This window comes from Neoarius graeffei, chromosome 16, assembly GCF_027579695.1.
Source record: "Neoarius graeffei isolate fNeoGra1 chromosome 16, fNeoGra1.pri, whole genome shotgun sequence".
In the NCBI taxonomy this organism is placed as follows: domain Eukaryota; kingdom Metazoa; phylum Chordata; class Actinopteri; order Siluriformes; family Ariidae; genus Neoarius; species Neoarius graeffei.
In genome coordinates, this window is record NC_083584.1 from 35,253,434 (window position 1) to 35,269,936 (window position 16,503).

The window sequence follows — 16,503 nt, forward strand, 5'->3', positions numbered from 1 at the left end:
AAAGACATGCAGGTTAGGTTAACTGGTGACTCTAAATTGACCATAGATGTGAGTGTGAATGGTTATCTATGTGTCAGCCCTGTGATGACCTGGTGACTTGTCCAGGGTGTACCCCGCCTTTCACCCGTAGTCAGCTGGGATAGGCTCCAGCTTGCCTGCGACCCTGTAGAACAGGATAAAGCGGCTAGAGATAATGAGATGAGACATTATTATTAAAAAAAAAAAAAAGATTTCTGCACTGTAGTTTCCTGCACCATAGAAGAGCTCATTAAGTACAGAACGAAGCACTATTTATTTATTTTATTTTTATATTTTAATTTTTTTTTACATTTTGGTACATTATTTTTGTAAGAGGAAGCAGGAACATCTTTTACCATCAGCATTCTAGACCTCACATTAGTCCCTATTGAAAAACGTAAATATTTCACCACTGAGTGGCAGTATAAAACAAGAAGTATTTGCCTCTACTTAGTGCAACAATATTTTCATAAGTATTGCAGCGTGAATATTGCAGAAACACATAAGAGTTTCGACTTCCGAATGTGTTCATGTTGACTGTACCGGATGGAAAAAAAAGCAAAAGACATTTTGACAATATTAATACAATTACGATAATTTGATAGCTGCTAAGGCTGTACACTGAGGCACACAAAAAAGATTAGATGTCATCAGGACTGCAGAGAAAGATAGCTCTGATTAGAAAAACAGTAAGAACCGTGAGGACCACACCAGCAACAACAAGCATTACGTTAATACTCTGAGAACTGGTGTGGACAGCTACTATAACAGATAGTCATAGACTGAGGCATATGTTTTCCAACGCACGCTCATACATTCAACCGCACACACACCCACACACACATATACAAACAACTACAGAAATATGTATACACACATTTTTGCACATACAGATGCAAATTCCTCACATTTCCACTTTACACTTTTTCACACTTTCACACATGGACACAGACTGATATCCTATACAGATTGTATTTCTGTGTTTAAACACAAATGCAGCAGTGTTGTCATATGAAAGCAGGTCTCATGAAACATTTATATTTCACTACATAGATTCTAGTTGCTAAGGCTAGGAAAACTCTTTTTTTGATATGATGAGAGTGACCCAGAACAAGTGTGAAACAATAATTTTTCTACATTTTAAACCATGATATTCAAGTCTTGGTCTGTATTTTATCATCACAGCTGATGAAGACCTCCAGTATAATATCAGTCTCAATCACTGGATAGTAGGTTGTGGTGGCATATCTAATATCCATCATAATTACAACACTGCACAAGCTTTTATCTTCTTTGGGCCATATTCAGAGTTGGAGACTTGAGTTAAAAGATGGCGATATTTATATGTGGAACGTTTTCTGTATTCAGAGTTAGTTTGTACAGATACTTAAGTTGATTTTCTAGATAACCCATTTAGATGATTAATTATTAGATTAGATTAGATTATTATTTATGATGGCCTGTCTAATAATAATTTAATATAATAATATTAAATAATAATTTATTAAGTAGAAGTGCTGGGGTTTTCAGTAGCACCAGGACCACTGCCTCTAAACACAAGCACTTACCTTTAAGCCCGACAAATTCAATGGAAAACAATTAGATAATTTGACAGAAATCAAATGATATTTTGATCATATTTTCCACCTCTTGCTGTCAGCTGGAATATGATGCAAAATAAAACCAAGATACAATAAATAAACAAATACAAAAAAGCAAATAAAAAGAAAGAAAGTCCAATGTGATTATATATGAATGAAAAGATGGCAGTAGAAGTTTCATATAGCACTAGTGTATTGCTTCATGAATAATCCAAGTTGTGATTTTCAAATTACTCACTGCAAAGTTGGTTTAATTTAACAATATGGTTCTTACCCTCATTAATTATACAGTAGCTTATAAAATAGCACTGGATCCAGTAAAACCTATTATTATTATTATTATTATTATTATTATTATTATTATACACAATGAACTAGAACTAAAATTTGGTATCCACTATTGTGGGATGAGCAAATGCAGGCTATAACTTCATGCTATTTAATTTGCCATTTAGGTTAAATTTCAATGAAATAAAATAATCCCAGTGTTTTGTTAATTCCATGCACTCTCCTACAAACATAATATGCCCACAGTTGAGCACTCATCTGCTAAGCTTAGGCATATTTTATTGATATAGAACTCAGTCCTTAGCCCAATTAAGAGTAATGTCTCCAATTAAGATAATTCATAATTTTGTGGAGATGATTTTTATTGAATAGTGGACCCCAGGAAGAATAGCTGTGGCATTGCCACAGCTAATGGGGATCCAACAAATAAACAAATAAGAATCTCTCTTCTATGATATCCTTCCTGCAAACATTGGAAGACCATTTGAGTGTTGTGTGTGTGTGTGTGTGTGTGTGTGTGTGTGTGTGTGTGTGTGTGTGTGTGTGTGTGTGTGTGTGTGTGTGTGTGTTTAGAACTACAAACTGAAATTCCAGTGTGACATATTATGGTTATACAGCCAGTGATGCTGGACTTAATACTGTTCCTCATTCATGCTTACGTTTCACGAGAAAATTGGCTTAAGTTCAAGATCAGAATTGCACATACTTGATATGTGCCTGTGTTTTTGGCCACGTCCATCCTGTGCACACAGCTCCCACACACCTGTCAGTATAGTGTGCAAGTCTGTAGTTATGTTTGAGTCGTGAATACCAATGTGTGCAATTTTGGTATTAGTTCCTCACTATGTGCATGTAACTCAACTCTGAATATGGTCCTTTATCTATGGAAGGATTAAGGAAATTTTGTTCACTGGTTCGAGAAGCATACTGGCTGTTTGACATTGAGACAAAATTTATAGGAGACAAAAAAAACTTAAGAATATCGAGCTGCCCCAGTTTTGCAGAAATGTTCCATAAATCTTCATGGATTCTACAGTATATCAACATTCCAAGGATCAGGAGTATTACATATTAAAATGGCCTTTTGAAGTGATGTAGATTCTTCAATATTTGAATTTTTTAGATTTGGGCCTGAAAGCCACAAAGGCATGTTGCAATTGCCTGGCAAACAGTGCGGTTCACCACATAAGCAAAGATGTAGGCTTTCATCACTCCTCACTTATTCCCTAAACTGTCCCAAAACCTGTTTACTCTCACATCCTACTTCATTCTACTGTATGTACATAGTGATATAATTCTACTCTTGCTAATCTACTTCTGTCTAAATGTCTGTACATGTTGCTTCACACCTCCTGTTCTATACCTCCCCTCCCACCCTTTCTCACCCTCTCTCTCCTCTTCTTCCTTATTTCTGCATGTCACATTGCAGTAGGAGGACAATGGAAGGATCGCTTTTGGCTGCCTCTTTGAACTCCTCCAGTGTGATCTCATCATTATGGTCTTTGTCCATCTTGCTGAAGATCTTGTCCACACGCTGCTGAGGTGTCAAGCCATCTTCGTTCATGCGCATCATAATCACTGTGCCAACCATTTTATAAATTGCCTGAGGGACATAAAAACAAAGGTGGGAAGGATAAAATTAAGACAAATTAGGTTCGAGCATAATTAGCCCTTACAAAATAAAATGCTAATGAGCTATCTTCATCATGCCAAAGCGTATAGTAAAGGTCTTACCTCTATAATTTCAAGCATCTCCATGCGTGTAATCTTGCCATCTCCATCCAAATCATACATATTGAAGGCCCAGTTGAGTTTCTGCTCAAAGCTACCTCGAGAGGTGATGGACAGGGCACAGATGAACTCCCTGAAGTCAATTGTGCCATCACCATTTTTGTCAAAGGTGCGAAAGGCATGCTGAGCAAATTTGGACGCGTCGCCATAGGGGAAAAACTATAACATACAACAATATCACTATGAGACACTTTGGATGAAATATTACCTGGCATATAATGGTCTGGAAAAAACAGCCTCTTAGGTGAGTTTAGAATTAAAAGTCTACTTGAACAAAGCAGATTTATGGTAATTTTTTTAACTTATCTTTTGACGTGTGTTTTAAATGGTGTTTTTAAATTGCAAATTTGAAAAAATAACCTAAATAGCAACCAATGGAACTTAGGGATCTACAGTAATTCTAGTTAATTTAAAGGTGCCGGCTCGACCTTCCCAGAATCCTCTGCAACAAGTAGTGAGTTGCCATTTTCGATGCTCATAATATTTCACAAACAATCCACATTAATTTGGTGACATCCTAGTAGTCTAGGGCCTGGCTTAGACATGTATGCACATCATTTAGGAGAGGATAACTCAACTGTTATAGGCTAATTTGACCCCAAGGAATAACTCAGGATGTGTGCCAAAATCGCTATCCGAGATGAACAGCCTGAAAATTACCAATCCAAGATGGCCTCCAGTATTACGGTATTATTAATGTGTTACTCTTCATGTTCCTGACCCTGGTTTATGTGACGCATAAATAGTAATAACGTGATGTTAAAAGTTGTATTGTTGGCTGTTAAACATTTAGGCTCTCAAGATATTGCTGCCTACTAAAGTAATAAGTTTTGTTTTGTATTTTTCACTTTAAGTTAACATTCCATTGATCATAACAGTACAATTGAAAATACAATTTCTTAATATTAATGAAATGCTTGCTTTCTTATACTCTCCTAAATTATGTGCATACATCTCCCAATTCCATGATTTCATGTTTGAGGTAGAGTTATTCTGTTTTTCTCATGTTTTCTGTGAAACTGCAATTTTGGCCAATTTTTGGTGTTTTTTTTTTTTTACCTTGCCCTTGACCATAGCTTGTTCCTTTTTCCTTCAATCATGAAAATGATGTCACTAATGGATTCCCCATATCCAAAAACCCATAAAATGAGGTATTGCACATACTTCTGTGGTGAGTGGTTCAAAAATTTATATTTTCAATATGGCTACCGGCAGCCATCTTGGACTGGTAATTTTCGGCCTGTTAGCCCTGGGTAGTGATTTTGGCACACATCCCAACTTGTTCCTTAGGTTCAAATTAGCTTATAACAGTTGAGTTATCCTCTCCTAAACTATGTGCATACATATCTAACTCAGGTCCTCTACTATAGGCCATATATCTTAAATTGTAATGTAAAATTGAAGATTTGTAGATTTTATCAAAGTAGCTACGCATATTTTAAACTTTTTCGACCAATCAATTCAATTTTTGTATGGTTATTCCATTGGGAACAGACCCAGGCTTAGCTGTTTCATGGGTGGCTGCGAATGAAAAAAAAAGATAAGGCAAATTGTGCTCAAAGCTTTCACATATGGCACAGAGATTAAGAAAAAGTTCTAAATGGGTTCCGAGGGATCACTAACAGTGAATGTATGGAGGTTTTTCTACACAAAGAACTAACAGAGTAGCACCATGTGCTTTCAAAACGCAGTGGTCACCTTGTAAACAAAAAGAGCAAATTGGATTGTGGGAAGGGTGAGCTGGCCCCTCTAACACCAAGTTGAGAGACCATGGTAACAGTGAATAGAGTGAAAGCATCTGTAAAACCATACAGCTGAAACCTTTGGTAATAGAATCATAATCAATGGGGAAGAACACAGTCCTAGTTTCCTGGAGCTGTTTGTGTAAATGGACTTACCTTGACATAAAGCTGCTGGAACTCCTCCAAATTAAGGATGCCAGAGGGACAGTCTTTCAAGAAGCCTTTATACCACTGCTTCAACTCTGCCTCGTTGAACTCTGTATTCTTGGTCAGGTCATCCAGAACCTCTGGAGCAAGCTTGCTGTTGTGTTTCCCCATGTTTAGCCTGTCTGTGGACAAAAATAGAGAAGTAATGATGGCTATTAATACCTGTGTGGTTATTACAACAGCAAGGTCACAACATTTTGAACTTCTATAAGTTACGGTAGTTGATAACCATTGTTCTTCTTCCTTTAAATTTACTTGACACATTTAGGTCATGCAAAAAAATGCCTTCAGAAGTGTCTGGTGAAATTCTAATAATCTAATATAATTTAGATTAGCGTTGCCTCAAGCCTTTCTGATCCTTTAGACTCTGATCTTATAAACGTGTCTCTTTTCAACCTGGTACTAACATTATGCTTTACAATATGCCACCTACAGTATCTGCCCACCTAGGAGCCTGAGATATATTTGGCAAGCCCACATTTCGATGAGCTTTATAAATGGTTTTTTGGGTACATATGAAAAATGGGGTGCCACTGTAATGAGTCATTACCTGGACTCTTAGCTTATTAAAGTTGATTAAATATTTAACAGGTCTAAATACTTGACGAGGAGCTATAATGGCTAAATGCATCAGTGGTTATGCACCATAGCTGTTGGAGCCCAGTCGCCCACAGCACATTTCTCTCCTTATGACAGGAGGCCATTTATGTTTGATCATGATGACTAATCAGAGGTAAGCATTCATCTCCATCCCCATTCTTTCACCACCACTTGCTCTATTCTGCTCCCTCTTTCTTTGACCTTTTTTGGAACTCTCAGGTAATTTCTGCTCCTCTAGGCATCGCACCCATTCGCTGGCTTTAAACAGGAAGCGTTAATTGAACATCTGAGCAGTTAATGAACTTTAAACGAATGGCATAGGCTTCATTATTGAAATTATTCATGTTCATTTTAAATGCATTTAAAGAAGAACTTGAGTACATTTTGGTAGTATATGCTAACCATTGGTTCAGCTCTTCATCACAGACCTCACAAAATCACAAACAATACGCAGGAGCCATAATGTCAACCATAATTACATTACACATACTACATGTTTATAGGACCACGATACATGATATCATGCACAATATATGCATTTGTGGTCAGGCCAAAAATAAGTACACCCAATTAATCATCCATTCATCTATTATCCATAACCGCTTATCCTGTGCAAGGTCACGGGCAAGCTGGAGCCTATCCCAGCTGACTATGGGTGAGAGGTGGGGCACACCCTGGACAAGTTGCCAAGTCATCACAGGGCTGACACATAGAGACAAACAACCATTCAACCATTGACCTACGGTCAATTAGAGCCACCAATTACCCTAACCTGCATGTCTTTGGGGAAAACCGGAGCACCCGGAGGAAACCCACACAGACACGGGGAGAACATGCAAACTACACACATAAAGGCCCTTGTGAGCCACTGGGCTTGAACCCAGAACCTTCTGGCTGTGAGGCAACAGTGCTAACAACTACACCACTGTGCCGCCCCAATTAATCATTAACCACCTATTGTATTGTATTGTATTGTATTGTATTGTAGACAGCACAGTGGTGCAGTGGTTAGCACTGTCACCTCACAGCAAGAAGTTTCTGGGTTCAAGCGTTGAGCTTCCAATTGACTTTCTGTGCAGAGTTTGCATGCTTGCTTGCATGGGTTTACTCTGTGTATTCTGTCTAGTTTCCTTCATAGTCCAACTGGCTACTCTAAATTGCCCAATAGGTTTGAATGTGAGTTGTTTGTCTCTGTGTTGGTCTTCCAATCAATTGGTGACCTCTCACCTGAAGACAGCTGGAATTGCTTCCAGCTTCCCTCAACCCTGATGGATAAACAGTATAGATAATGGATGTATGGTATTGGAGTAATTTTTTGTCTACTGTTTTTTTATAACATTAATTTATTTAATTGAAGTTGATGGTACTTGCTTATGTATAGCTCCAGAAATGTTATTTACACAGGTGTAACTTTGCTAACGTAGCATGTTGTATTTGAAAAACAGAGATTTCTACCTGGCTAACCTCATAATGACATGTTTAGTCTATTTTCTTTTGAGAGTTATATAATTTAAAATTTAACATTCTCTGACCATCAAACATTGAGCTTATGGTGAATTTAATGGTATGATCACTCCTGTAAAGATTGGCAACTGTTTTGAATATTCGCCATTTCTTAATAAAACTTATTACTGTATAATTACAGATTTCAAGTTGTTTGACAATGGCCTTTCCAGACTGATAAGCAGCAACAATTGCTTCTCTGAGCTATTTGCTGATGTCTTTTCTTTTTGGCCTGGTGACAAACTTGAATGTTCCATACAACCAAAACCTTTAAACATTCTACTTTTATAGAGATGCCCATGCATCCTCATCAGTTAATCCACTCCTGAATGTAAATCTCATCTCATCTCATCTCATTATCTCTAGCCGCTTTATCCTTCTACAGGGTCACAGGCAAGCTGGAGCCTATCCCAGCTGACTACGGGCGAAAGGTGGGGTACACCCTGGACAAGTCGCCAAGTCATCACAGGGCTGACACATAGACACAGGTGGTGTTTACATTAGACCGTATCCGTCTCGTTTTCGTCGCGGATGCACTGTCCGTGCACATTAAAACGCCGGGAAACGACTCCACAGGCGGAACAATTTGAATCCGCCAGGGCCCACGTATTCAACCCAGTACGTATCTGATCCGGTGCTGTGTAAACATTGAGGAACGAGGATATGCTGTGCTGAGCTCTAGCTGACGTCGTCATTGGACAACGTCACTGTGACATCCACCTTCCTGATTCGCTGGCATTGGTCATGAATATAATGCTATGCTTTGTCATTCTTAATGTTGTTCATGGTAAGATGCAAATACTGCCCATTGTGTAGTTATGATTGTCTTTAGGCTTGCCATCCTCCCACTTGCAAGTGGTGAGTGACTTACGCATGCCCGATATGCACTGGGATCACACACACAGCGGCTCAGTCCCGAATCACTGCTCGTGCGCTTCACTCGCGCGCTCTATGAGCTGCGCAGGGCCGGAGTGCGCACCCTCCAGAGGGCACTCGCTGTTCAGGGCGGAGTGATTTGGAGCGCAGGATGCCTGCGGAACCGAGCCGCTGAGGAGGAATTTACACATTACACATTTACACATTTCAACTTACGTGCCATCTAATTAGTCATGTGATTAGCGTATCCGTGTATTGGCGTTGCTGTGTGCACGCGAATCGTGTATTGGCGTTGCTGTGTGCACGCGAATCGTTTTAAAAACGTTAATCTGATGATCCGCTGATACGATCTAATGTAAACACCATCACAGACAACCATTCACACTCACATTCACACCTACGGTCAATTTAGAGTCACCAGTTAACCTAACCTGCATGTCTTTGGACTGTGGGGGAAACCGGAGCACCCGGAGGAAACCCACGCGGACACGGGGAGAACATGCAAACTCCGCACAGAAAGGCCCTCGCCGGCCACGGGGCTCGAACCCAGACCTTCTTGCTGTGAGGCGACAGCGCTAACCACTACACCACCGTGCCACCCTGAATGTAAATCACCTTATTAATTGCTACAGAAACCATTATGGTGTGTAATTTTACACACTTCTGAAAATCGATGTGTTGCTTAACAAATACTAACATAATATAATCTGTCAACTGCTCTGTCTTACATAATGATAGAATTATTTACGTTTTAGGATCAAATGAGGATTGTATGTTTTATATCTTTATATAGAAAATTACAGAATTGTGACAATGTGTACTCTTTTTCCCCAACACCATGGAAGAAAATACCACCTTAATTGTTAATAAAGATAAATTATCTGTATGTCCTCTTGCCATGTGGTTTGTATGGTTGAGACACCAAAACTGGGTCAATTCCAGTCAAGGTGATCACAGTCAATGATTAGCTGACAAGAGCTTACGTTTCATCGAAGAATTGATTTAATGCAGGGTCTTGCATGTCAGAATCCAGACATGATGGGTGACATAACTGTGGAATAGCATTCTACCTTATTTGCACATCTGATTAAATTCATCAGCTAATTATCCAGGGCATTATGGGCTACAAAAGAGACAAAACACAAAGACCAGAGAAAGACACTCTGTTTCACTCTACTTAATGCTGAACTGGCCTGTTTCCCAAAAGCATCGTAGTACAGATCATCTTTAAATGGTAGAGTAAGCAGCACAATGAATGCTCTCTCTCCTAGTTAAGATGCTCTTAGCGTTAAGAGGCTTTCGGGAAAACCACCCCTGACCTCCATCAAGCACATTAACTTTCATCAGCACAGCCAGAAGAGGTCTCAGTGAAAATGTTTGGGGTTCCCAAACTTAACTTGCTACTTGCCCATACTGTGAGCAGGGCTATATTTTTTTATTGTGTATCTAATCAACATCTGCTGAAGTCTATTACAATGGTACATTATAGTTAGTTAAAGAACCCACTTGCAAGGGTGTAATTACAATTAAAGTGCTGCTATAAAGGGATAGTAATCAGACCACTTGACTAAAGTTCATCCACCCTGAAGGAGCAGCAGACCTTATTGATAAGGACTAGGTACAAGCACCAAGCACACTGTGTACCACTACAAGCTCTACTTTGCATCAAAGGCCTTACGGGATATTAAGTTGGTGTTATACTTCAAATAGAAAAAAAATTAAAATATGAAATGTAAAAAAGTTGTCTTTTCTGATACCAATCTTGGTCTAGAGATCATATGGTTGCCTACATCACTACACAAAGCAGGAATTTTCTATTTTAGCCAGCATTAACTTTTTCAGCAGTTTATGTTACAGTAGCTCTTCTGTGGGATTGGACCATATGGCCTAGCCTTCGTGCTCCGTGCGAATAAATGAGCCTTCGACACCTATGACCCTGTCGCTGGTTCACAATCAGATTGAGCGCTCGAGAATCTGGAGGCCAAGTCAACACCTTGAATTCTTTGTCATGTTCTTCAAGCCATTCCTGAATAATTGTTGTAGTGTGACAGGGCGCATTATCCTGCTGAAAAAGGCCGCTGCCATTAGGGAATACCATTGCCATGAATGAGCGTACTTGGTCTGCAACAATGTTTAGGTAGGTGGTACACATCAAAGTAACATCCACATGAATGCCAGGATCCAAAGTTTCCTAGCAGAACATTGCCCAGAGCATCATACTGCCTTGATCAGGCATGGGCACTCTGACCAGTCTGTGGCTACGCAGCCCCATATGTAGCAAACTGCAAAGCATTAAGGTTTTCAGCAATTTGTGCTACAGTAGCTCCCCATGTGCATCAGTGCACCTTAGGCACCCATGACCTTATCACTGGTCACCAGTTGTCCTTCCTTGGACCACTTTTGGTAGGTACTAACAACTGCATACCAAGAACACCCCACAAGATGTGCCATTTTGGAGATGCTCAGACCCAGTCATCTAGCCATCACAATTTGGCCCTTGTCAAAGTAGCTCAGATTCTTACGCTTGCCCATTTTTCCTGCTTCCAGCACATCAACTTCAAGAACTGACTGTTCTCTTGCTGCCTAATATATCCCACCCACTGACAGATGCCACTGTAATGAAATAATCAATGTTATTCACTTCACCTGTCAGTGGTCACAATGTTATGACTGATCAGTGTATAAAAGGATCACCATGCATTAAATTTTAACAAGGCAGAATTTAAATGTAGAAATTACAAAAAGAAATCCTGCTAACACAGAAGAGGATAAAGGAGGTCTCTGATGTCAGGCCTCTTTTATGTAATCCTTTCTGAATGTTACCAACTGACACAGGATAATCATAGCTAGTCAGGGAACAGATCCAGGGAGTAGGCATCCTAAGGATGAGAAAATAAGTTGGTGACACAAGCAGCATTACAGAACTGAATGAAAACGATGCCAAAACAGACCTGGCAACACTGTGATTCAAGAAAGTCTCCTCACAGCCCTCTGAGAATCATTCTGCACTCAACTGTTGAGTGTTCGAGAAAGATGTTCATCAATTATTTTTGAGAAAGCCAACACTGGCATGTTTTGCAGGGGTTATTTTTCGTTTACAATTTTTAAATCAGTGCCACCTTTCAGGAAGACATTTGTTAATTACAAGTTTAAAAAATTGGCTAAAGACTCAAACTGTTCCTAAATCACTCTAACACATTTTTTACTGCCTTTACTTAGTAATTTGTAATGCTCATGCCATCAATTTATTTCTCTTCATTCTTAGAATTGCAATCCCTGGCTCTAATCTCCAACTATCATCCTGGGTAGTTGCCAACATTTATGCAATTCTCCTTTCAAGAGCTAGGGAGAATTATATAAAGGAGACCTGACTTCAGGTATGTCCCTCGTTCCTCTTTGGCTTGAACTGTTTGTAGAGAATTAATCATCAAAGTGGATAGTTCAGGATTCCTACCTTTTAACTCAGGACCATCTCCGATAGGAAACACTGCTGAAGGGTTCTAAATAGAACCTCCTTGAGGGACAAACTGAAGAATTTTTAGGGTTCCAGATTTTCTCATCTCATGAGATTTTCACCTCTTAGACAGTGTACAAAAGCAAGTACTGTATGTCTGTATCCATTATGGACTAAATAATGTAGCTATGGTTTAATATTTTATCGAAAAAGATTAGAGCCCTAATACGAAGGTAATTGCTAGTTTATATGGATGATATGGCCCTTGAGGACCTCAACTCTCTTAACTTGCCTACCAAATAAATATACAATAGTTAGTTTTGGTCCACGAATTTGATTGGTCAAGCAGCATCCCAAGAGTGCTGATAATTTGCACAACAGCACTGAGGCATTTCACTGTGTGTATTGCTCTGCTCGTCTGTGTTCGCCAGGTAAAACGTGATAAAACGGTGACTATGGTTGTGTGAGCAACATCATCAACGGACATGAAAAACGATACTATTCAGGAATATAACTTTCGACTTAAACTTGAATGTAAGATGAAGATGAAAAGGATGAAGGGATGCCAATTTTACCAGAAGCACTTTTACAAATCATTATGCGTGAGCTAGCTAGCCAGCTAGCTGATGTGCCATAAAGTGAGTGTGCTTTCTTCACCCTCAAGAAAGAAGGCATCTTCAGAAAAATAAATAAATAAATAAATAAATAAATAAATAAATATTCTCTTGGCTTTCTTGGTAAAAGATGCAAATGGTACTTGAGGATACTGTTTAGTGTGACCAGTGCCATTCAGGTACAGGACAGCTTTTGCGGATCAATTTGGGAAACCCAGATAATGAGTGATTGTCCAGTTACCATTACCACTGTCATTTGGCCAGCATAATATCATGGAATGGAAGCATGCAGCTAATAAACAACTCTTTATTGTTTAATGTGCTCTGGTTTAAAAGACAACATGTGCATCTCATATAGCACTTAAGAAAACAAGTGATATAAACAAGTAAAATGCTTACTGCAAGATATTCTGTAATGTCTTAAACCAGGGATTCACAAACTAGGGGTTGTGACTACAGTAGATGTGAGGTCACATGATATACAAATGGGGCAATGAGAGGAACTCACAATCTTTTATTTATTTGTATTACAAATTAATATTAGGAATATACTGACTATTGTAGAACAATACTGAAGACATCAGAACTATGAAATAACATATGGAACATGTATGGAATTATGTGGTAAACAACAATGGTAAAAAAAAAGTTTCATATTTTAGATTCTTCAAAGTAGCCACCTTGATGACATTTTGCACACAAGTGGTGTTATCTTAACCAGCTTCATGAGGTAATCACCTGGAATGCTTTTCAATGAACAGGTGTGCCTCATCAAAAGTTAATTAGTTTGAGCTTATCAAACAATAAATAGTAAATAATAAAAATGCAGTAAATAGCCCTATTCAACAACTGTAGTAAGCTCTGATACACTGAAGCATGGACCCCACAAAACCTTTGAAAGTGTGCTTTCAATCTGGCACCAAGATGTTAGCATCAGATCCTTTAAGTCCTGCAATTAGCGAGGTGGGGCCTCCATGGATCAGACTAGTTTATCCAGCATATCCCACAGATGCTCAATCAGATTGAGATCTGGGGAATATGGAGGCCAAGTCAACACCTTGAAATCTTTGTCATGTTCCTTAAAACCATTCCTGAATAGTTTTTGTAGTGTGGCAGGATGCATTATCCTGCTGAAAGAGGTCACTGCCATTAGGGAATACCATTGCCATGAATGAGCGTACTTGGTCTGCAATGATGTTTAGGTAGGTGTTACACATCAAAGTAACATCCACATGAATGTCAGGACCCAAAGTTTCCCAACAGAACATTGCCCAGAGCATCATACTGCCTCTACCGGCATGGGCACTCTGACCAACCTGTGGCTACGCAGCTCCATATGTAGCAAGCTGCAAAGCATTAAAGTTTTCAGCAATTTGTGCTACAGTAGCTCCCCATGTGCATCAATGAGACTTGGATGCCCATGACCCTATCGCTGGTTACCAGTTGTCCTTCGTTGGACCACTTTTGGTAGGTACTAACCACTGCATACCAGAAACACCCCACAAGATCTGCTGTTTTGGAGATGCTCAGACCCAGTCATCTAGCCATCACAATTTGGCCCTTGTCAAAGTCAGTCAGATCTTTACACTTGCATATTTTTCTTGCTTTCAACACATCAAATTTGAGAACTGGCTGTTGAGTGTGCCTAATATAGCCCACCCCTTGACAGGTGCCACCAGTGTAACACGATAATCAATGTTATTCACTTCACTGTTTTGCTCGGACATGACACTGACCAGAGTAAAAACAATACCAGACTAGAAGAATGCCATAAATATCTCCACAATGTGGGTGTTGCCATCTGTGTACAAGCTTTTCATGTTTCGGATATAAACACAAAGGCAGCAAGGCAGATTTTCACATCTATAGGATCACCTTGAGCAAGGATCACATTGTTCTCTTTAATTAAGTGAATGGTGGCTAAACTTGTAGCTCCCACTTATCAATTTAATGGTGGTGGCTATTGCTTTCAGTTCTTATTAGATGCATTAAGTCAATGAAATTTGGGTTCTATTATTGGAAATTATGAGAGGTTGTGCTGAAATAATGAGAGCAGTAATCTTAATATTGTCATGCTGAGACATGAAACTCAATTGTCTAGCTCATTCATACACAAACATCTTAAGCACAGAAGGCAACACTATACCACTAATTTAGATATACTTCTCCCAGTCTAGTCTAGTAAGGGAAGTGTGGCCTTATATATGACTGAATAAATTAATAGAAACATAAGATAGAAACCCAACATAGAGAAAAGTATATGAGAATGTGATTAAGGTCTTCTTAAGTTTACGGCAGGCACAGTGTGACTAGGCTAGGGAGGAAAATCATGTTTAACTTAAAACAGTGCAAAGAAAAAAAAGAAATGATGCTTTCATTTTACATTTTCCCATTTCTAAGGGGTGACAGTTATCAGTTGTTAAGCCTAGATTATTGATTTCCTGGAAAGTGACCTAAACCCAGGTATCCTGAAGGACTCGGACAAAGTGTGAACCAAAGCAAAGAACTAATATGACCAAAGCTCAAATTACATCAATACATCATTGTAGTTATTCAAGGTGGTCTTCTGATTTGCAATATCATCCAGACAGATGAATAGATCTGGAGAATGTTCCAATATTTGTATAAAACCACTACTGAGCTAGATAAATAAATCTTCAACACTTAGAACATCCTACAAGAGATCTTCCAGTCCACAAATGCCCCTTTTCCACCAAAGCAGTTCCAGGGCTGGTTCAGGGCCGGTGCTTAGTTTGGAACTGGGTTTTCTGTTTCCACTGACAAAGAACTGGCTCTGGGGCCAGAAAAACCGGTTCCAGGCTAGCTCCAACTCTCTGCTGGGCCAGAGGAAAGAACCGCTTACGTCAGCGGGGGGAGGAGTTGGTAAGACCAACAACAATAACAAGACCGCGAAAGATCGCCATTTTTAAGCGACGAGAAGCAGCAGCTGTACAAACGCGAAGTCATCCATTATTATTATTGTTGTTGTTGCTGCTGCTGCTGCTTCTTCCGCATTGTTTTTGCTTCGATATTCGCGCCAAGGTTTATGCAAACGTAGCAACGTAACTGACGTATACAGTGACGTAACTGACGTATACAGCGACGTAATGATGTGGCTTCCCTTAGCACCGCGAGCTATGGAAAAGCAAACTGGTTCTCAGCTGGCTCGCAAGTTGAACGAGTTGTGAACCAGCACTAGCACTGGCCCCGAACCAGCCCTGGAACTGATTTGGTGGAAAAGGGGTATTAAGTTCTCCAGGTTCTTAAAGCTGTGTTAAAATAGTATGTCAGTTCACCAAGCTTTTACAGCATCCCTGTTACTCTTTTCCTTCCATCCTTCTCTGATTATTGTCACAGTGAGATAGATTGATAGAGCACAGCTGGCAGACTGCTGGTCTCTGTGATGTCTTTGACATTCCAGCCACGTATGTTCAGTCTTTTAAAGAGCTGCTGAATGAGATAGGAACTCTGGACTCTGGGACATTGCAGTGGATTAATTCCAACACACAAAGGATGCAGGGAAAGAGACAGAGAGATGCGAAGAATAGATCGAAAAATGTGAGAAAGATACACTTTTGTCATGTGTGGAGAACACTGAGCTAGTTACTGAATATGATTGAAAAAAAATCAAGATGACTCAATTTGGAGACTGTTATAGACTCTAATCTGGAGAATGACTTCCTGATAACTTTGAAAAGAATATCTGGTACAGACCAAGATGTAAAAGACACTAGACTGACATATTAATTTGCTGTTGTTGTATCTTTACCAGAAAAATAGGAACTTCTGAAGTATCCAAGTCTTTGGTA

The 16,503-nt window shown here is 39.4% G+C and overlaps 1 protein-coding gene across 1 annotated transcript in view; it reads right to left on the reverse strand.

The window, feature by feature from the left end:
- Positions 1–3,312: 3,312 nt before the first annotated feature.
- hpcal4 (hippocalcin like 4) overlaps positions 3,313–16,503 on the reverse strand; it is a 28,914-nt gene continuing 15,723 nt past the window's right edge. Inside the window, exons 2-4 of the mRNA XM_060942070.1 lie at positions 5,597–5,769; positions 3,642–3,857; positions 3,313–3,510 (exon numbers count right to left, since the gene is read on the reverse strand). Of these exons, the coding sequence (XP_060798053.1) occupies positions 3,313–3,510; positions 3,642–3,857; positions 5,597–5,758 (576 nt within the window). The 5' untranslated portion in view covers positions 5,759–5,769. The remainder of the gene's footprint in view (positions 3,511–3,641; positions 3,858–5,596; positions 5,770–16,503) is intronic.